This window comes from Oenanthe melanoleuca, chromosome 15 (assembly GCF_029582105.1).
Source record: "Oenanthe melanoleuca isolate GR-GAL-2019-014 chromosome 15, OMel1.0, whole genome shotgun sequence".
Lineage (NCBI taxonomy): Eukaryota > Metazoa > Chordata > Aves > Passeriformes > Muscicapidae > Oenanthe > Oenanthe melanoleuca.
Window position 1 is genome coordinate 7,805,294 of NC_079349.1, and position 23,531 is coordinate 7,828,824.

General features: G+C 41.6%; 2 protein-coding genes across 2 annotated transcripts in view; both read right to left on the reverse strand.

Moving 5' to 3' along the window:
- The window catches only part of MAPK1 (mitogen-activated protein kinase 1), a 33,074-nt gene extending 10,838 nt beyond the window's left edge, over window positions 1–22,236 (reverse strand). The window contains exons 1-4 of the mRNA XM_056504049.1: window positions 21,838–22,236; window positions 5,969–6,151; window positions 4,749–4,938; window positions 119–235 (exon numbers count right to left, since the gene is read on the reverse strand). Of these exons, the coding sequence (XP_056360024.1) occupies window positions 119–235; window positions 4,749–4,938; window positions 5,969–6,151; window positions 21,838–21,980 (633 nt within the window). The 5' untranslated portion in view covers window positions 21,981–22,236. The remainder of the gene's footprint in view (window positions 1–118; window positions 236–4,748; window positions 4,939–5,968; window positions 6,152–21,837) is intronic.
- PPM1F (protein phosphatase, Mg2+/Mn2+ dependent 1F) overlaps window positions 1–23,531 on the reverse strand; it is a 97,296-nt gene that overhangs the window by 30,456 nt on the left and 43,309 nt on the right. The gene's annotated exons all lie outside the window — the stretch shown is intronic.

A 23,531-nucleotide genomic window follows, 5' to 3' on the forward strand; every position in this document is an offset into this window, starting at 1 on the left:
TTCTCCTCAAGACTGTGTGCATTCTGATCCTAAAAACACAGAAGGGGGAAGCACAGTTGGAACGCACAGGGGAATGAGCAGCAACAGCAGCACCCCAGCAGCTCACTGTGGCCCTTACCTTAGAATTCAGCATGATTTCAGGAGCCCTGTACCAACGTGTGGCCACGTACTCTGTCAGGAATCCTGTGTGATCATGATCGGGATCTGCAACGCGAGCCAATCCAAAGTCACAAATCTGGTTTTAGAGAAGTAAATAGAAAAAAAAGGCACATTAGACACACATTTCCAATACTATAACATTACTAATTCACCTTTCCCCAATCAATGACTGTGGGCGTGGGTAACACCCACAAATGCAGTAATGCTTTTAGAAACAAATTATTTCACAAAGGTGAAGAAAAATGTTTTGGATCAATTACAAAGAATATCCAACTGCCATTCAGGGGCCAGGAAGAACAAACAGTTCACAATTTATGTTCCATTATGGGCTTGCTTACAGCACCTTTATCAAGCAAGCAAAAATACATTGCTCCAATCTCTCAGAAACTCACTGGAAAACAAAAAGAAAAGTAATTAAGACTTTCAGAAAACATAATTAGCAACCAACACACTTGTAGCCAAATTCAACACCCCATTTTACAAAAGATGCCATTGTAACTGCTTCTTTGCATGAGAAACAACCTATCCAATCATGAGATAATGGTAGACTGGAGAGATTATGGGCTGTTGAAGGAAGCATAAGCCTAAAAGACAAAAAAAATTCCCCCAAAAACAAACACAAGCAAGAAAATATTTCTCAACCCCTTATAAGGAAAATAGTTTTATCTAACTATGAAATGAAAAACAAACACCAATTTAGAGTAGCGAGTTCAACAAAAAGAAAAAGATGGTTTTAGTTAGGCTGTGGTAAGGAGGCCTCATGGTTTTCAGAGCTATTTAGTGTCTAGAGAGAAATAAGGAAAATTGAAAATGTGAAGACAGACTGTTGCTTTCTTACCATCCCAAAGGTCAGTGGCAAGGTGGTTGAGTGGCACATTAGACACATTCACAAGCTCCTGCTGCCCCCCACATGATTGCCACACAAAGTGTATTTCCATGAAAGAATACATACTCTCAGGAAAACCAGGCATCAAACGTAAGAGTGGCAAACAGTGGAAGGTTCCTCTGCTACATTTGTTTTATAATATTTACTCTTGGATAGTCAATTGTGTACAGTGATTATACTGAAAATGTGAAGTGAAAATAAGTGTAGTCAATAAAGTCAGTAATGGAAAATCTTACCAAAACCACAGAAACCTCACTTTGCCCTGGCAGATATTTCTTAATTTTCCTGTAGGGACAGCCTGTCAGTGAAATAACTGATAGATCAGTTAGGGATCAGCTGACTAAAAGCTACATCTGAAAGACAAGATTCAGCAGCTGTCACACAGAGGGTCTGAAGCAAAGGCAATAATGAATGTCATATGCCAAGCTGCATGCCATTACTTTAGCTACATATTAAAAGAATAAACCTAGCTCCCTGAATCCTTAGAAAACAACCCCAAAATGAACCTTTTTTAAGTATGGCAAGGTTCTCCCAGGCTACAGGAACAGAGCAGCTGCCTTCTGTGCAATTAGCAGCTTACAAAGAGACTCAGTACAAATAATCAGAAGAGCCTCATCTAAAGACAGAAACGAAGAAACTATAGAGGACAGCTTAGAGACTTCAGAAAATAATTATGCAGCAGGCAAAATTGTTGTAATGCCTTCCTCCTAACCTCGGAAAAAGCTGACAAGATTACAGGCAAGAAGGCTTGAGCAGAATTTCAGTATTACACAAAAGCAAAGTGCTAGGGTTTGCTACTGTTAAAACAAAAGAAGGAAGACACTCTCTGGTCCACAGTGAAAAGCAAGAACTGAATTACAGAAGATGGCTCTGAATCTCTCAACTCAAGTAGAAAAATGCTCCTGGGATGGAAAGGAAGAAAAATTACAAAGAGAGCTCATTAAAATGACAAAAAGCCCCTGCTGACTAGAGCAGAAACAGGTTAAGCAGAAAAGCAGAAACACCATTTGTGAGAAAGACTTCAAGGTTGAAGCTGCACGGAAGGGGTTTTGGCTGCAGAGCTGACAGGAGCGATAGCACAGAGTGAGAGGGACACTGGAGACCCAGGGATCTGCCTGCAGCCCCGGGTGAAGGACGGGCACAGCTCTGGCTGTAGCTGAGGAGGGCAGACACTTCTCACCCTGAGCCAACAGACACACTGAGAGCAGCTGCCCTGCTGGAGGGGGCTGTGGGGCCACTGTGCTCGTACAAATGATGCACAGCAGGTAAAGTACCAGGAGCTGGTTTTTAGGCTTCTCCACGTGAATGAAAACAACAACAAAAATAAAAGAAATCATCTGAGAACAATATAGTAACAGGCAACTTTGCTTGGCATTTTTACTAAGTCATGGCAGAGAATAAAAAACTGCACAATGAAAGATCCAGGTAAGTCAGTCATGACTTGGAGAGACAGAATAGATGCTGCTGAGACAGAAGAAATTACTTCCCAGCTCAATAAATAAATAGAGAAAGAAAAGGAAAAAGAAGAAAAGGAAAAAGAAGAAAAGGAAAAAGAAGAAAAGGAAAAAGAAGAAAAGGAAAAAGAAGAAAAGGAAAAAGAAGAAAAGGAAAAAGAAGAAAAGGAAAAAGAAGAAAAGGAAAAAGAAGAAAAGGAAAAAGAAGAAAAGGAAAAAGAAGAAAAGGAAAAAGAAGAAAAGGAAAAAGAAGAAAAGGAAAAAGAAGAAAAGGAAAAAGAAGAAAAGGAAAAAGAAGAAAAGGAAAAAGAAGAAAAGGAAAAAGAAGAAAAGGAAAAAGAATAGAACCAGCAACCTATATATATATTTAGCTTCCACTTCTTGAAAACACTGTTCTTGCAATCAGTATCAGGGCTTTTTTAAAAAGAGATGGCTTAAAATTGAATGAAGCTATCAAGTAGATGGGAAGATTTAGGAGGATCATGTACACACACGACCATTTCCTAAGCAAATGAAATGACACCATCAGTACTACTAAGTACTGATGTGTACTTCTAAGTACTACTTCAGTACTCACTGAAATACCTGCAGTTGTATTGCTGAGTAGCCTGTTCCTCTGTGTATTCGTATAAAAGGAAACAGAGACACTGAGTTTGTTACTGATAAGATGGTGGTTCAAATAGTTGCATCTCCAGAATAATTGGTAAAATCCTGAAACAAACACTAACTTATAGTTTTTCCTTAAAAAAAAATTCCCTCCCTCATCACCTTCTTTTCACGCCTGTTGCAGTAGATAATTATTCATTGTTTTAATAATTATGAGTTTTCACTACATAGACAGAACTGACCCTGTAGCCAGGCTTTAGAAGGGACCAGCATACAAACAGCAAGGAATTGTGCGACACTCTTGGAATTGTGACAAACCTGTACAGCTCACAACTGGCACATATTTTGAAGAGGATATTTTTGTTTTCTGGTTTGTTTGTTGGGAAGGTTAGAGCTACACTAAAAAACAAAGGGTAATTAGGAGCAACACAGTATTCAACATATACAGTTGTACCACCTCAGATCAAGCACAGTAAACTCTGCAATTCCACTCCATCAGTTGCCAGCAGTACACCATGATGCACAGTGTAAAAGGGAACACATTCCAATGCCCCTCTCATCTTCCATGGATCTGCCACTGCAGGACTCTAAACAACAGGGAGCACTCAATAAAGGGTGCTTTCTGCTAACTTGCTTGGTGTTTCGTTTGGGTTTTTTTCTTAAAACTGCAATATCTACAGTGCTCTGTGGTATCAAATTGCACAGCATAGCAATGCTGCAAGTAAACTTCACCTGTTCCTTTCCTCCCGCCCAGCCTTCTCCATAGATAAGGACAGTGAGCATAGCTGCTCCCTGCTTACCATCCCTACACCACCGACAATGTTATCAATGCAATCAAATTCTATTGAATTCTTCTGTTCCTCATGCAGTATCTCTCAGCAGAGGAGATTCAAGCTAAATATCTCTTTGTGATATAGAGAGCAGTACTTTGAAATCCTGCTCTCCTCGTATCACAGGGAGAAGTGTGATAACTATGATCATACTGAAGACTCTAAAACAACTGAAAGGTACAAAATGGCATGTTTTCTGTTTTATTCTCTATTTCTGTTCTAACACTTCACACTTGGTTTGCTTTTCTGAATGCCACTAAGCATTGAGCTGACATTTTCCAGGAGTCATAACAGCTCTAAGCTCATCCTTCTGTAGTATTATTAACAAGTACAGAGCCCATCACTGGAAATGCAAATTAGGAACATTCCCTCTGTAAGTTGCTGTAAACTGCTGTGCATTTAATCAGCACTGCATGTCACATGCCACTTTAGCTGCCCACTAATACAAAGTCCTCTTCCAACAACAAAACATTAACAGTGTAAACAGAGAAACCAAATCTTGAAACATACACAGTTCTGAGTTTACTTTTGAGGTAAACATGATGCTGCTTCAGATCAGTATTTTCACCCAGCTTTCAAAGAGGCTGTTTCCAAGTCAGCCTCCAGATGGAAACAGTGATGCACTCATTACAGCAGCCTAACAGATTCTTAGTCACTCAAATCTTGATAATTATTTTATCAAACCAAATAATGTTTTGGCAGTCTTTCCAGGACAAAAATCACATTAATGCTCAGTTAAACCCTACATCCATGGTTATAGCAGTTTGTTGATGAAGATCATGGCAGGAAAATCTGTAAGAAATTTCAGCTCACCTTGAGATCACATGTGGTGTTAAGCAGCAGATTTGAAGGTTTGAGGTCACGGTGAAGAACATTGGCTGAATGGATATATTTTAACCCTCTCAGAATCTGGTAAAGGAAGTAACAAATGTGGTCGTTGCTGAGGTGTTGAGTCTTTAAGAGCTTGTAAAGATCTGTCTCCATAAGATCTTGCACAATGTATCTGTGAGGCAGTAAATGTAAGGTGGCAAAAAAACTTGGTGTCATGGCAGATATCAACATACAGTACCCAAGGTAGCTTCTACAACATCTTTTCTATCTTATTTGTCTGTTTGATGACAATTATGAAACCATGTAGTTGATTCTTGCTTTAGAAGTTTGGAATCCAATCAATCCTGTTAAATGATGCAGCCCTTTATAGAATAAAGAAGAACCAGCATGTGATCCTCTCAAATTAATCATCATAAACCTCTAGTTCTTCATGGTAGAGCTTGACTTTTATTGGAATCTTAATTTCATCTGATTCCTATCCCGCTTTCCAAGAAACAAAGGGTGGTTTTTTTGGTTAATGAGTAATAAACTTCCAATATACTTGTTTGCAGTTGCATAAAAGCAGGAATGTAGAAGATCTCATTTCTCATAATTTTTCTCTACCATTTCCCCATTTTAAAAATTCAGCTATTCTTCTCTACTATATATATTTATTATGCTATACTGAACACAACAGTCTTTCTCTTATCAAAATTAAATACCAGTATACTCAATCAGATGATTTTTTTAAACAAGATTGCAATGAAAATTAAAAGTAGGATTTTGTTTTTTTGTTTTGACAGGAATGAGTTAAGTAAAATTTTCTTCCCCCTTAATTCAAGAAAAATTGAGACAATTATAACAGAGTGTAGCCATTTTACTTTCTCCTCAAAGCAACCAGTTCTAACAGCAGCTCTAGTAAGAGCAAATACAGTTTTAGAATTATGTGACTAAACTAAATCTTCTCTACAACGTTAAGTTCTTTGCCTGGGAATACAGAAATTAACATCTTTATCTTTTCCTGGAAAAGAAAGAATAAAACTATTCCTCATCTACATCCAATCTATAAACTGATCAAATACTATTAACTTCCCTTTTGATTTACAATAATAGAAGCCAACTTTTAATAATATTTAGGAAGGGAGAATATGAAGGGAAAGGAGCAATCAAAAGAGAGGAGGCAACCATTACTAAAGATGCCAAACAACACTTTGAAAGGATACACATCTTTCATCTGTTCAATAGTTGGAGCTCTGATAATGTCATTTATTCCAATAATATTCTCATGCCTGAAGCGCAGTAGGATCTTGATCTCTCTCAAAGTTCTCTGGCAGTATGTCTGATGCTCAAAAGGACTGATTTTCTTTATAGCAACTCGAACTTTGTTGACGTTATCATAAGCAGAACTAGAAAAGAATCATTAACATGGATTACAAGGAACATTAAATTCATTCAATTCACAAAGAAAGAATGTTAATTCAATTCAATATAGGACTGGTGCATTTTGTTTACATTTACTTTTATCAAATGGGGAGAGGTGACAGTGACACGTCTTTTAGTTTGGTGAACTGACAAAACACTGATGCTCTTTCACCAGCCTGTTTGGGTCTCCACAACCATTGGCTTTCCTAGCTAACTTGGAGTCTGACTCATGGGTACTGCACAAAGGAAAAGGTATTTGTCCTCTTTATCAGCCTGTGCAACAACCAAATCTGAGGTATTTTCTAAATGCTGCAATCATCAGAGGTTTCAGAAAGTTCATCTTGAGTTAACCCATTCACTTTGGGGTGCATAAAACCTTCAGAAATCATTTTTTAAGCAGCAGAATTCCACATCCTGTATCCAGTAATACAATCTTTCATGCTTCCATCAATCTACACTGTCAGCACCTCTGCAACAGACATGGAAGAACAAAAGGGATGGAGAATTTGTAACAACATCTTTCCAAGTTCAATTCCAAACATAACAAGAGATTGAGGAAAGAAAGCTGTATCCAGGTACACACAAGGAGTGGAAGTAGGCAGCAGCACAATGAGGATCACAGTGACTGTGACCCACAGTAAGGAACTCTCTGCCTCCTGCATTTACACGACTCTTTCCAGGAGCTCAGAACTCCATTCCTAGCTACCAATAAATAGGCTCAAGAAATAAGTGTTTCTATTCAACCTGGCTACACATTCATGAAGAATATCACAGCCTGAGTATAATTAAGTCTCAGTAAAACATACCTAATTTTCTAAAATCTGGACTATGAACTCTAACAAGTTTTAGCACATTTTCTGTGGTCTTGTTCATATGAATGACAAAGCATCTAATTATCATAATTTCTACAGTATTATAAGTATATGGTAATTTAATTAATTAGAATTCAGATGTGTTTATATGATTCTTGTCCCTACTCAAGCTCACTACTGCATTATTAGGAAATTAAAAAATAATTAAGTCTACATTCCATACATTTCTGTTAGCCTCAACTATTTCATATAAAAATATAATCATACTAGCGAAAGATGTTTTATATCCCACCCATTTTCTAAAATTGAGTCCCAGAACTTTCTTTGATATTCTTTTAATTGGCATTACTCTGTTGAGATGTCCAGGTACCTGTACCAGGTAAAGCAGAATAAAATACAAAACTCCAGTTAGAAACTGAGACTTCAGAGGAATTCAAATGCCTGACCACATCAAGGCTTTTCTACAACTAAGCAGAGATATGGTGCAACAAGGTGGTTTTGTCACACTGAAAGCAAAACTGTTTAAAATTTCTCACTTTTATTATTAAAATGGACATATAATCCAGTTAATTAGGGTCATCAGTAAGATCTTCATGCAGCACATACATATGTAACACCATCCTTTTTGCACGTTTTGCCCACACAATCCTTTTGACCCCAACCCTGGCCTGTACCCATTTACTTGCCTCTAGAAACACTGAACTTAAATGCTCCACGGGAAGATTTGAAATGCCACATGCTGAGCAAGTATTCATTACAACCTGTTGCTACTGCATATGTATAGATAATACATTAGCAGCTCCTCAGTCCCAAAATAGATAATAACTGAGTTCGTAAGTGGAACTTGGCATCGCCTCCAAGAACACTTGGGCTCCAGCAATTTTTTTAGCTCGTCACCTGTGGTCTTTACAATAGACTAGTGAGGTCGGACACAAGTAGAAAACAAAACCAGAAATAACTCTGAAGCATGACCAACCTGGATTTGGGAAAGAAATGAAAGAATCCTATAGGCCATTTCATCATTATAAACAAACCTCCTGGCTCCTCCTTTGTACTGACCTGAGCATTCTTTCTGCCACAATGCAGAATCTCACTCCCTTCCAAAAGACTGGAAAGCAGCAGCTATGCAGAGTACAAAAAGGCAAAATGCCAATATTTGCCCATTGATGCTGCTTAAGTAAAAGCTCCCAGTCTCTTAAAATGTTGGATAAATCAGTTATTGCTTCTCAGGCAAAGGTTGCTTATTGACAGAAAGTATGTTATCTTTCCTTGTACAGATTGAATGAACATGAATTCATCAATTAAATATACCAAGACTTCCTCTCTTGTAGCTGTATCACCTACAGTCCTTCAAGCATTTTCTTAGCAAAAAGTTTATGCTGTTATTTAGAAAAGGATGGCTAATTTTGCTTTGTGATGGTTCAACTATAATATACATGGATTCACTGAGGAAAAAAGCTGCATATTTGAAATAAAGATGCAATCAGTTTCTTCTCCAGGGTACCAGTCATCTTTCTGTTTGTATCAGATTTCCCCACATTAACACAGCTAAGCTTCCATTGCCTCGGCTGAGGGGAGCAAAACTGAAATACTGCCTACTTGAAACATTAAAAAGGACACTGGATTTATTCCTGATGTCACGTTTTTTGAAAGATGAGCTTTTCTGTAATGTGATTAAACATCCAAGGGATTATCTCAACTCCTATGAGCAAGAAGCTAATCATACAAGCAGTCAGGTACACTTGCTGGTGCATAATATTTTAAATGTCATGCATAATGCAGGTACATTGAAAATCTGTATTATCTAGTTAACAGCTTTTCACATTCTCAGCCACAGCCCTTAAAGCACATATTGCTTTAAGTAAACTCTGTGACCCTCAAAAAATGCTTTCTTGATTTGACACGTGCTATAGAAAAGTGTAAAAGCTACACATCAGACTGAACTTCAGTGGAACTGAAGAGTCAGGCTACAATCAGACCCCTCTCTGGCCCATGAAGCCCTATTGAAATAACCAATTGACTATGCAGGAAACACCATGAACTCACAAAATTGGCTCCTTTGTAGGGCACACTGAAGCACTTCCCTCCATCCAACCGTTCACTGCCTGCCACCAGCAGCAGATTTACACACTCCTCCCCAGAGCCCTGCTGAAGAAAGGCTCTGCTCACAGTGTGCATTCCAGTATTTGCACAAAACCACTCTGAAGGTGCGAATGCAGGCGCATCCCCCTGCAGCCCATGCACGGGCTCATCTCTGCGGGTTCCGGCCGCAGCTGCAATTACCGAGCTCATTTTACACCTCCTGATCACCCGTGCTCCCCCTCAGCCCGACTATGATCAGCTCTACAACACATCCCATCCTCCTCCCTGTGCATCCTAATTTTAGATTATTTGCATTCTTGCAGTGCTGTCTCGGTGTGCACAATGTAACCTATCTGGGCTGTCAGCGTCTATTAAACTTCACAACAATATTTGCAATCAAGCAGTTAGCTGGGATATCTTCTGAATTCAGGAACTTTCCATTATCTTGACTTTTTTCCAGAGAAGATAAAAATCTGTAAAGTGGGAATAACAGCTCTCACTTTATTTATTATTAAGACACTTTATTAACAACTCTTAGAGTGCCAGTTCATAGCTTTTAGTTTCTTATAATTAAGTACATATACTGATCATCACCCACAGAACTGTCCCATTATGATGAATCTAGTCACCAACACTTTAAATATTCAGAAGGAAGGATTTATTTCCAGTCCAGTCATGTGCAGCCTCACAAGCTGAAGCCACCATTCAGCTGTGAGTGCAAATTATCTGTAATGTGATAAATTTAAATACAGATTTTGCAATTGCCCAACTGTTGTATCCACAACATTATTCCTATTTCAAGCTGTGGTTACTAACCTGTGACAACCTGCAATAGCACCGTTATTTAGATACTTTTGCAACATCGTGTGAAAATCAATACAAGCCCCAGCAGTAGAGTTTATCATTCCCGATTTTAAGTATCTTGTAAATACATAAAGTTTTGACTAAGTAAAATATCAAGCACAGCTGTACAAAATAAACAAATGAGCATTTATAACCGAAGAAGTTGCACCACATAACTTTAAAAGCCAGGTTTTATCCTTCTACTCTCTGGTACCAGGTTCCTTTTTAAACAGAAGCCCAGGGCAGGCTGCTCCAAGAGCAGTGACCAGAGGCACCGCAGCTCCGAGCGCTGCCCTCGGGCGTGTGCCCCTGTCCTATGAACTCCTTGGCAGCAAGGGAACCTTTCCCCCAGGCACGTGTGGCCGAGAGCCAAAGCTCAGCCCCTCCTGCCCACAATGCCTGCTGCATGTTCTTCCACCCATTGCTATTCCTCGCATGTTTCACTCGGGGCAGAACTGGAACAAGTGAGTGCACGCTGCAGCTGCCGGCAGGAAAGGAGCCAGCTCCTGGCAGTCCCCCCATCCCACAGAGGGCTGCTCCTTCACACCGAAAAACAACTGCCTGCTCCCCTGCCACGCAGCCTGCAGCCTTCCCCCAACACGGCATGTTCTTCCAACATTTCGAGGATTATTCGCCTCGTGGCTGTTTTACAGGCTGCTCTCTGCACACACACACAAAATACACAATACTACCGGCAAACATCCTAATTACAACTCGAAATAAAAGACTGACTTGAAGTTTAAAAGGGATCATTAGTTTTGAGTTGCTGCGGAAACAGGATTCCAAGGGCATATCCAGAGATAAGAATCCTTCTGAAATATTGGATAATTCTGCTTACACTCAGAATAGGAAAGGCGAAAAAAATTCCCAGCAAGCAAGCTGATCTATGGAGATCTTTAATCTTTTCATTCAGTCTCCATTTAGCTCAATCATGGACATTTTCACAGCATGCTGACATTTAACTAACTTGTTACAATGCAAATAGCTTTAACTTATTTTTAAGACTGCTGTAAATAAAATAATGCAATATTATGACACAATAACAACCACTCTAACAGACTGTTCGATACAACTTTTGGGGGTGGGGGAAGGTGGTGGCAGAAGGGCAGATTTGCAGAGAGTTTTGGGGTATTTTTTACTAATCAGATGTTAACCCTTCCAGATTCTTCAGAATAATTCAGAATAGTTTCTTCTTCTACATGATTAAACCACAGACAACAGCTACAGTATATGACTTTTTTAATAAAGAGAAAAAACTGGAAAAAGGATAAAAATAGTCAAAGACTATTTGAGGACATTGAGCAATGTGTCATTTTTACACTGTTGAATGTATTTTTTGTAGCCAACTATAAACACCTATGTTTACTAGAAATATTTGTTACTTTCCTCCATTTGTTCATAATATTTTGAAGACAAGTATATTATTCATTAGTCTAATTTACAAAAATCAACACCCGGTTTTAGAAGGAACAAGTGCCTACTCCTATTGGGATGCATTTGCCATGTTTCAAGAAACCTCAGTTTATGAAATGACAACCCATGTCACATTCAGTTTCATTTTGATATCTCAGCAGCCTCTAGAAGAGGTTCTCAATAACTAAGCATTTCTCAGGTTTGCCAACCGAGAATTCAGAAAACAAACTATAGAAACAGGGGCATCTTAATACACTTCTACTTTTCTTCATTAGAGATTTAATTTTACAGACTAACTCCTACCATGTAGGAAAATCAGCAAGCCATGAAAACGGAGAGTTACTTCACTATTAGACTCTTTAAAAAACAACAAACAAATAAAAAAACCAACAAGGGAGAAAAGAAATATAATCTCAAAATCAATGCCCTTTATTTTACCTCAAGTCCATGGCAAGGCGCCCATGTGACCCCTGCAGACTCCACTGTGCTTTTAGTTAACCTCTGAGGCTTGCTGGGTCAAAATGGAAGAGCACTGCCTTCACCTCTACCACCTACTGATTCAGTCATTTTCCTCTTAACAATCCAAATCAATCCTGATAGTAAAGCTTCCTGCTACAATTATGCCAACTCCTTCCTCCCATGACAAAGGTGAATAATTACTCTGAAGTGATTTTACTCAGATCTGATCTACTACAGGTTATCGCCCTTCACACCACACATTCTTAAGGCACTTTAATAACTTCCTATGGAGATTTGCTTTCATTTCATTTCATTTGCTCAAATATTCTAATTAATACTGGTGAGACACTGGCACAGGCTTCCAAGAGAAGCTCTGGATGCCCCAGCCCTGGAGGGTGCTCCAGACCAGGCTGGAGAGGGCTTGGAGCAACCTGGTCCAGTGGAAGGTGTCCCTGCAGGGGCAGCTCTACTTGATCCTTAAGGTCCCTTCCAATTCAAATCATTCTAGACTCTAATAGGCTACAAAGACACAATTTTACTTTTCAGATTTTGAAAAGTAGTATTTGATGGATCCTTGCAAAAAATTCAATTTTGAGCTACTTACTATGCATATAATAATTACTTAATAGTACAATTCCTTAGATCACTCCTAGTGATCTAATAGCTAGTCATGCAAAATGGAATCTGTTAAATTAATTACTTTTGCCAGAAGCTCAGTCAATTCCTGGGTGTGGCAGACCAGATGATCTGTGTTTTCTTAGCACCTAGTAAACAGAACTATGAAGAGCGGCAGTTCTAGAACTACACCTTAATACTGGCATTAGAAAAATACTGGATATTTCAACCAAGGTTCTGTACTGTTTGGCAAAAAATGCTATTTAATTTTACGGTGCTTTGATTAATCTTAGTTGCTGGAGGAAAAAAACCCAACAAAACAATTCTCTCAACCTCTTCTGATATGTATTTTTCTTTCCATACCTTGAGCTGTAGAACACTAACTTCAAACCACCATATATACCTAGTCTGTTTTATGCCACTTCAAGTTAGTCTTCAGAAAACAGAAAACTCTTACATCTCACTTTGTCTACTTCTTCCCTTCCCTATTTTAGAGGCTTACTGGTTTTTCACTGCCAGTATTTCCTTTGATAGCATTGATGCCAAATTTAACATACTTCACTACGTTTAAAGGCCCTTTGGCATCTCCAATCTCTTTTGATAAAAATATTATGATATTAAATATCACTGTCTTTCTCCTCTGGATATAAATTCCTGTGGGAATGAATTTTGGGATAAAATTTTAAGAGCTCAACAACATGAGACAACCTAAGGCCTCAGTGAATTCAAAGGAGTGGTTGTGGTTCACTCTCCCTCTTAAGCCTCACATCCCTGCCCTTTCCCACTATTTTGGTTGGAGCAGTGCCTTTTTTGTGTCAGTTCAGAGAACTGCAGCAGCTCCAAGATGAAGCAGGAACAGTAAAAAAGCCTTTACCTGCATAGTCCTATTCCCTTCCTGTGTAAGTATCAGCACTCACAGGGCTTTGTGTCCATCACTTCAACTTCTCACCTTTCAATTTTAGTTTTTCATGCAGTCACTCTTCAGCTAAACCAGCCTTCCAACACAGCAAATGTTGCAGCTGTGCAGGCCCCAGCACAAGAGAGGAGGAAGGAATGACAGAGCAGAGGTGTGGAGCGAAAAGCTCCCCTGCAGTAGCAGCACAGCCCAAGACCAGCACAGTCAGCCTGCAAGGCTCAGCCTACAAAGCTCAGCTCGGGTGTCTGAGCCTCTCAGGAGAGCTCAGCCTCCACACAGCCCATAAGGTGCCCACCTCCTCCCCCTGGGCACCTCAAGGGGCAACAAAAAGTCACCAGGCAGCAAAGGACAGATCAGTACCATCACCACTGTTACTCCAGAGTCTGGAAAACAACCACCACATCCCCAGGCAGCAAGAAGGAATCATAAATGTGTGCAGGAAACATTTCCCCTTTCCTAGAGCGAAGGGAGAGCACTACCAGAGAGCTGTGAGTGGAGATGGGATTAACAAATCCTCCAGTATGGTTTTAGTCTTTTGTCTGCTAACATTCTAATTTGACTTATATCCCAGATGCTCCTCCTAAAATCAGCTTATTTAATTGATTCCACACCATAAAATAGCTTATTTAATTGATTCCACACCACATAAATCTTCAGAAGAGATAGTTCAGAGTACTTCATTCCAACAGAAAAGAGAACAAAATCATCCATGTACACTCAAAAGCAGAGATTTTCCTAAACCTGATGTAGAAACATCAGTGCAAAATGAAAACTATCCCAAAGCACTGGTGAAAACAAGGTCATTGCTACTGTCCATTTAGCCATGCTTAGTTCAGAATTTCACTTGCAAACCAAAATACAACAAAACAACCAAACTACAAGCACTGAGTGTGCATCTCACCACTATCAGAAGTTATTTCCCTTTGTATCAGATTATAAGGCATTTTCTGCATGTTTTTTCCACATTTCTAACAAGACATGCCAACAGTAAACCCTCCGCACATTCACAGCTTGGTGTTTTGTTCAGTGGAAGTATCAGCATTAAGACATGTTGGCTACAGTAGTTGAAAAAAAGCTATTTCATAATTATGAAACAAAACAAACAAACAAAAAAAAAATCCAATATAAAAGTCAATTTGAATGTCATTTGGGGTATTTTGCAACATCCAAATCCCAATAAAATTGAGCAAATTCCGGACTGAAGCATTTTGGGGATATTGATTTGGAGTGCTCAAATGACCTGAAATTTTACTCAGGACACATCAGCAATATTTGGTGGTGCAATCTGCCTTTCTTCTGAATAAGCAAGAGGTAAGGTACTGCAGTGGCAGCTGCTAATTTTAAGAGAAACTGCAAAATGAAGTAATTGTACATTATAAACTGTAAGCCTAATTGTGAGCCGTTCATACTTAAAACATACCCACAATACAGACCTATTACTTTCCACCATGTAACAAAAACTCTCATTTGCATCCTAATCACCACAGAGTATTTCAGTATTTTATGAAAATTCTCTTAAAATACAAAAGAAGAACTTCCAAGAGAAGAGATTTCCTCTTAGGGGAACTTACACATTGTGATTTTTGGGTACTGCAAACAGATGGACAGTAAAAGCATGTGCACAACTCTGCTAAAACTGGACTGCTGAGAAGATTCTGCCCAAATCTAACAGAAAAACATTTCTATTACAGCCTTTCTACAAGGCAAGACACTAAGCAGTATTTAATGCAGTACTAGGAGGTCACTGGGCTGGAGGGGCACAGCACAAGCTGGGCAGTGTGGAGGCACCAGGAGGGTGCACAAGAGGCTGAGGGGACCCGAGGCTGTCCCTGCGCTGGCTCTCAGCGGAAATGGGTGGAGACGGGAATGCCCGTGAAACAGAAACCAACTCCTGCACCCCGATGGAGCACAGGAAACCCTGCCGAAGGACCTATCACTAGCTCATCAAACAAACCCGTTTGAATCAGTGACATTTACTACGAGCTGGATGTTACTAATCTACCTGCTCAAAGCTGACAAGGAACTGTATTTGGCTTTTTGTGCACATTGCAAAAAGATGAGTCTGAGAAAAGCTTCTTCAACAAAAGTTGTACTAAAGCAAAGGAAAAAAAGCTCTCTTCTGAAAAGGAGATTCATCCACAAGCAAATCAGCGTCTTTAATAACTGTCCTGCCAATTAGCAGAACACAGATTCCACAAGATAAATCACCTAAAATGAACTATACTGCTGAATTTCGCATTGTTACACTATTATTTTTATTTACGTTACAACACAGTAACATAGAAGTTATGTTTTGAATACATTTATAGCTCCATACCCTTCAATTAAGTGATCTGGAAATCAAAACCAAACACAATTTAAATCACTTAAAATGTTTCTGGGTTTGGGATTTTTTTCCAGATATTTTTAAGATTCCTAAAACATTTCACTTTAAGTGAAAGCCTTCTCCAAATTACCAGAACAACATTCAACTTCATCCACGGCCAGTGCCAGCTCCCAGCAATGAAGGCTGACCAAGGACTGGACTGTGTTCTGCACACAGCCAGCAGGTCAAGGGAACTGATTCCTGCTGTGAGGGCGTATCTGGAATTCTGCATCCAGTTTTCCCCCCTCCGAGTACTGGAGCAAATCCAGCAGAAAACCATTAGGATGCATAGGGAGCTGAAGGATGTGACATGAAAGAAATAAATTGAAGAAACTGGGTTTTTATAGGCTAGGAGGGAAAAAAGGGGTGGTGGTGGAAAACATCCAACTGTTCATTTAAGTAACATAAAGGGGAATCAATGAGAAAAGTGATCCAGATCCTTCTCAGAGACAAAGAGCACAAAAGACAAGAAGGGATTGTCCTGAGTTGTAGCAAGGCAAACTCTCATGTTTTTAACGGGAAACATATCACTGGACAATTGGTTTAACACTAAAACCAGAAGTTGCCTATAGATGTTGTAGAATCTCCATCCCTGGAGATTTTAGAAATATTGAGTGGACACACTGAGCAACTTGGTCTAATTTTAACATCAGCCCTTTTTTGAGTAGGAGGTTGGACTACATGACCTCAGAAGGTCCCTTTCAACCTACATTATGCTCTGAAATATTCCATAGCAAGATATCATAAAATATTTTCATTAAATACCAAATCAATCATTTTCATTTCTAGATCACAGCTGAAAACTAACAAAGCATCAACAGAAAAAGCATTAAAAAAACTACTATGTTGGTGAAGTACTAGTTTTCAACACAAACTGAGCTCTACACCTACTCAGTTGGTAAAGCACCAACTCTTCTGTGGGCTGTAGATCTCCACCCCTGAACAAGAAGCCACTGAACTAACAGAGCCTGGTGTCCTACAAATACACATTTCTAGTCTCAGGAGTACCAATAAATCCATCTGTGAAACTGGGGCATGTGGTGTCTCCTCGGGGAGTCTGATTTCTCACATGTGACCTGATTCAATCTCTTTCCCAGTGGAGTAGCATACAGGATCTCTTTACTTGAGCACAATATCTATTTTTGCGAAACCTCCAGAATAACTCTAAGACTTTTACCATCTGTCAGATTTGATGGAAGGCAGGCAACAGGTACTACAAACATACATAGGGGTATGGGAGATGGACTGATGCAGCCACATACGCAAGCTGTGAACATATAAGCCTTATTTCCTTAATAAAGCATGCTTCAAAGAAAACCCATACATTATCTCTGTCTGTTTCCATGGGATGGATCATGCTGTGCTACAAAACTGTGTCTTTACTTATAAAATGCAGGTGTCCATGAGCTGCACTCTTCAGCTAAGCCAGCATCCCATTGCTCTGGGCTGACAGCAGAAGTCGCTACCTCTCATCTTCCATAAACCTGGAAGACAGCTCTGACACAGAGCGAGTGGCTGCTGCCTGTCTCTGCTGCACAGCTCCTGAGTGGCCACCTGTCCATCACCGGGGAGAGCAGGAAAAGCAGCTCCAGTTTCTCCTTTGGGCTCCCATGCCAGGTTAGGCAAGTGCTAGAAGTTTGAGTGACTGAATGGAAGTGCTTACATCTGCCCTCTCCCCAGAGGGAAGAAGCCGATAACTAGCCACCAATTACACTCCCTAATTCCCTCCTCTGATCCTTGCACTGGGGCGGGTTGGCTAAGTTGTACCAGCTCCCTGTTCTCCTTATCACACAGACAGAACATGTTAATTACCAGGTATCACCCATACACAACCTGTGCTCCCTAAAAGCAAAGAGGGGCACGGATCCCTGCACTGGCTCCATCATTAAAAGGCTCCCTATCTCTCTGGATCAAGGCAAGAATTAGCAGAGCAAATGTGGCAGGCTCTTTGGGATCACTGCCACTGAGCAGCCCACCCCAGCCACCAGGCTGACCTCACAGAAAAAAAAAAAAGCCACCTTTTTATGTAACTCGAAAGAAACTATCATGCAACCATCAATCCCATTCAAGTTTTCATGTTTTAATATAAGTTGTCTATGCCTTGCAGATTGTTCTATTCCTAATTTCTTTATCAATGTGCTTCTCTTCATTTTAAATTACTGATGCTCTAAAAGTAGGGCTGTTCCACGAGACAGTAGAGAGAAGTGTAACTTTAAAAGAATCTACTGGCAAAAGCTTTAAGCATTCTCTTCAGTATTACTTTAACATTTATCTACTGACTACCTGAACTTCTACTACTACTCTTCCACAGCATACCAATAACACAAAGCTCTCTTTGTAACAAGGCAAATTCAGAGCAAGAAATCCAAGATTTGAGCTTGCAGATTATTTTCTTCTAACTGCATTCATCTACATTCAACTGCTTATTTATAAGCAATTATTTGCAGCATTGATATTACTTCAGATTCATATAAGCTTGATGGCAAGAAAAGCTTCCAAAAACTAGGATAAAAATGAGAACATCCCTATCACATTCAATCCACCATTTCTTTCCAAAATGATTATTTGTTTTTTAGTGTCGAATTATCATCCTTGCCAAATTACCACTGACCAACTGGATGAAGAACAAGTCACACTGGAAATTTAAAGCTCAACTCTATCATGGTTTAATTGCTGTTCCAGTGTGTTTGAAGTATGGCTTGTTAACAGGCTGCTTTAAAAAAATACTACTACAACTACTAAAACCAAGGCCACATAAGGGGAGAAAGAAACAACCTCGACAATCTTTCCCAATTTGTAGTGTCTGAAAGGCATTTCTGAAAGTCTCAGACCTGGTCTACAAGTGGGTTCCATCTGATGCTGATGTTGATAACTCCCTACCACCAAATGAAAGAGAAAGTCACTTAAAATCTTCACACCAACACCCCTCAAAACAACTTGACAATTCTTAAGCAGAGGAAAAGAAGACAACACAACATTTACGTACGTATATTTGGATAAATTAAGTCAGAGTAACAAACATGACTGTATGACTAAGTAATTGCTCAAAGAATGTCCTGCAGTCCTAGGAAGTGCCGAGGATTTTGGCTCAAACTTTGCTCTGTCCTCAGCCCTTAGTTTCAATGCAGAATTACCGAAACAAAAACAGGCTAGAAATGGGCTCTGACCCTACCATGCCACCACCTCACCCTCTGCAACAAGAGTAAGGCACAGCCTGCATCACAGGCTGAACGTTTCTGGCAGAATTGAACTGGAGGACATTAGGATGAGGTTTGGCCTGATAATGTTTCTTTTCTGCTTACGAAGCTGAGAAAGTGCAACCACAACACAGCAGTAAACATACTGCTCTGCTGAGTTTATTTTTACTCAAAACCTGATTATGTAAAAAAATGACTGCACTAGGGAAAATGGTTAAACGCCTTTAAGGGTTTTCAAATCCAGATGAGAGAACATTCATGCACAGTCTCTTCAGCCAACATCTTCCTCTATTTCCTGTACTGGTATTTTATGTTGTGATGAATTATTTCTCAAACATTCCCTCTGCTGCAAAATCAAAATGGAAGACTGACCGTAACAGCACTATCCTAAGAATACTTTATTTGCCCTTTTACTCATGTAATTGAAAGCATTTTATTGTTTTCAAATTCCTAATCCAATAATCTAGAAACATAAGAATTAGCATAAAAATGAGAAAGAGAGTGAAGGATTTTAAGAGCCAAAAGACACTCATCTGCCATGTAACAAGCCTTATGGCACAGCACACTTGTAGATAACCATCATCTCCGTGATCCACATTAGCTGTGGGTCTAAAACAAAATCATGAGGGCCTGCTTTGCTTTCCTTTATTGAAGTGTACAAATTTAAATGGATTTTGCAGTTGCAGGAAACATCTCCATCTGCACACTCACAGCTTACCCTCTACCCTGCCCCCCGAGGGAGCAGCTTCAGCGGATCCTCACTGCATTAGCAACCAGAGCAAACACGAAACACAGAGCACTGAACTGCACAACCTGCATGGCTGGGATTGATAGATAATCGCATTTCATCGCAGTCACTACAACACAGCACAGCTGCCATGGCATCAGCTGCAAGTGTATCCAACACCTACCCGATCAAGTACACGCTATAAACTGAGACTTTGTTCCCTGTCATTTCACACCCAAGCCAGGAGAGCAATGACCGAGAGCACAAAATACATAACTTGGCATTTTATTTTAATAATTTTATATTAGAAAACACTGGAGGCAAGTGCATATTTCAACTGAACTGGAGATTTGGAAATTTTTAAAGTAATTTTGTACAGCATTCACAGCAGACACAAAGTATCAGAAGAAGTTTTCAAATAAAAAAATAACCTTTTGGATTTGGAGGAGAAACAGTTTCAGTGTAGAAGTTTACCACACATCATTTGGAGGGGCAGAAGTGGGGCCGTTTCCCCTGTATCTGCTCACTGGCACAGGGATGCCAAAAAAGGGTAACAGCGGCCATCGTGCTGATTCTTGCAGTCCCTGATCCGTGGTGAAATATTTTAGCTTTTCACTTTGTTTGTGAAACAGTTTTTAACACCCCATTTATGTGAACTGGACTGTCCCCAGCCCATGCCTTAGCAAGGCTATTCCCCAGGACCTTTGAAAACCTGACTCTGAGTGCAAACCAGTGCAGTCACTACTGAGATTATCTGCAACCCATTTCCTTACCCTGGCTCAGATGATAAAGTAACCATAATAAAATACATCCTGTACCAGAAGCTACAGCAACAAGTCTTGGAGTGGATATATTGGCTGCAATTTCTAACACTGAAATAATAACAAGGATATTTTTACATTGTAAATGAGACTTCTCATTTACATTTTGAAGGTTCTTCCCACAGAAAAAAAAAGGCCACAATACAAAACTCCGAGAGAGAGGCTCACCTCTCAGCTAAACTCAGGCCTAGATGAAAGCTGAAACACACAATGACTTCATCCTGACAGACCAGCACAGTTCAGTGACTATGTGCAAAAACCTACAGCTATAAAAATCTGTAACACACAGCAGAAGGCTGTGAGATGTCCTCGCTGAGAAATGCATTGCTTTACAAAGGATTCCTCATCAGAGAAAGAAATTAATGCCGATAAAGCTTTCAAGAAGTCACAGCCTGCAAGTTGCTTTTAGTACCTCTGGTCAAAAACCACACTGAAGAAATAGAGGCAACATTGCAAGAAAATTGATAAAACAGCAACAAAAAAAAGAGTTTTTCATCCGCATCCCTTAAGTTATTCCAGGACTACGGTTTGGGTTTTTTTAACTAATGGAAGGGATTTACTAATGGAAGACAAAAAATTAAATCTTAAGTAAGGTCACTGAGCATGCCAGGTCAATAACCCACTCATTAGACACACAGATCACACAGCATCACCCCAGCTCATTGAGACTGCTAAAAAAGAAATCCATCTCACTCATAATCCAGTAAATTCACGTTTTTTGTAGTTCGCTCACCTTGCTCTTTAAGACCGATGTTACCCCCAGCAAACATACACGACCGCTTTTTAGTGAGACAGTCTAAGTCTTTATAATGCAATATAATTTAGAGCTAGGGCAGCTGTAGAGAACTTTCACCTGCACACGATAACGCAGGCACTAATCCGGCCGGCTCTGCAGCACAGACAGCACGTCCTGAGCAAAGTCAGGTACCGGCAGCAACTCCCGTGCTCAGATTCACCTTTTTTATCCCCCATGACCTCGGGCTGCTGCAGGCAGGTGAGCCCTCGCAGGGCACTGGGAGGGACGCGGGGCTGCCAGCAGGATTTACCACCTTCCCCCCTTCCCCAACGTCTGCAATCACACTACAGAGACGGAGGAAATAACGAGAGCGACCAACTCCACAGGAAGAAGATATTAAAGAAAATAAACGCAGGAGCGAAACGAAACGAGACGCTCAGCTGCACCCACCGACGGAGGGATGGGGGGGTGCAGGGAGGGAGAGGAAAGAAGGGTGATGCTGGAGGGACAACCTCGGGAACACGGAAGGAGAGGCAGAGCCGAGGAGAGCGAGGCAGAGCTGCTCCCCCTCCCCGAGGGCAAGGGCGGGCCGGGCCCGCGGCCGGGCAAGGCAGCGGGCGGGAGGGAGGGAAGGGAGGAGGGAGTTGTCCGGGGCAAGGGCGCTGCCCCGGCGGCCGCACTCACCACACCATGCCGTAGGCCCCCTCGCCGATGTAGGAGAGGTTGGTGTAGCGCGGGCCCACGTCGAACACTTGTCCCCGCACCATCTCCGGGCCGCCGGCGCTGGCGGAGCCGCCCGCAGCCCCTGCCCCCGACACCGCCGCCATGTTGTCCGTGCCGGGAACCGCGGTGCCTGCGCGCGGGGGGGCGGAGGCGGGCGAGGAGGGGGGCGAGGAGGAGGATGCGGGAGGGAGGAGAGAGGAGGAGGAGGAGAAGGAGGAGGGAGGAAGAGGCGCCGCCTGCTCCGGCCGCTCCGCCGGTCCCGGCCCGTCGGCCCCGTCAGTGCCGAACCCGCCGCGGCCGCTCTGAGGAGGCGCCGCCGGCCGCGCGCGCGCACCGCCCGACCCGGGAGATGGAGGGGGGAGAGTGGTGGGGGGGAGAAAGGGCGCGAGCGCAGGGAGCGGCGGGGGGCGGGGCCTCTCGCGGCGGAGGGCGGGGCCGGGGCGGGGCCGGGGACTGCGGTAACCGCAGCCGCTGGGGAGGGGGCGCGGCGGCCACGGGTGACGTGAGGCGCGCGGCGGGTCACGTGGGCGCGCGGCCGTGCGGCGCCATTAAAGGCGTCAGGTGACGGGCGGGAAATGGAGCTGGGCTCTCAGCGGCCTCCGCTCTCAGCGCCCGGCCGGGTCCCGCCGTGCGCCACAGCTCCATTCGGGAGCTCTGCCAGACGGGCCGGTCCATTTGTGACACTCCCCGACTTCAGCGCACAGTTCTAGCATGTTGTTTTTACATGTAATTACCTTTTCCCTGTTCTCATATATTTGTAAATAAACTTTGTAAGGGAGGTGATATCTCAGTTGAAGGTTTGTCATGGTTTGATCACTGCTCGCAACAGTGTCATACCTTTTCTGTTTTTCTGCAAGGCAATTTTCCTAAAAGAGCTTTTCCTTGTTTGTGTACAAGGATCTTAACTCCACTTCTGCCTTTTTTTCTGCAGTTCCCTAATGGCCCTGACAACAAGTATTAACCCCTGGTTACTACTGATACTTTCACTACCAATATCTCCGCTGCTTCTCACCTGTCTCTTCCTTGAAGCTGTCCCCACCCATGTCCCTGACAATGTCCTGAATGTCCTGCTTTTCCCAACTCCCCGGGGTCATTTCTGGCAACCCACCTTCTGGCCCTTCCTGCTCCGGACCAGCTTCCTTTGCCATCGGCCAAACGACTTCAGTGTTCCAATCTCAGTTTTCCGTAGCTCTCCCAGCTGTGCCATCCCCTCAGCACCCCGGCTCTCCTCCCAGGGGCTCCGGGCCAGCTTTGCCCGGAGTGGGACCAGCTTTTTGCCCGGCTCTGGCTGTGCCCAAAGCCTCCCTTGGGCCAAGGCTCGGGTGCCACCCAGCCTAGGCTGATGGAAAGCTGTCAGAGACGAGCACCAAAATCTAATAAACTCCTCTCCCTATTGAACAGTCATTCAACTCTACAGCTCATGTTTTTGTGTATTTGAGTGGGATAATTCTTCTGATGTATTAATATTTATGTGTGTATAATGCTTTTTGTCTCATGATGTGTTCTTCAAAATCACAGCGTTATTTTTCTCAGAAATTTTAGACAGCAGTAAATGTGAATGTTTAAATTTTTTGAAACCAAGTAAAATATTATTTTAAAGGTTCTCGTAACTCTAAAACTGAAAATTTGCTTACAGTTCTGATTACATACATAAA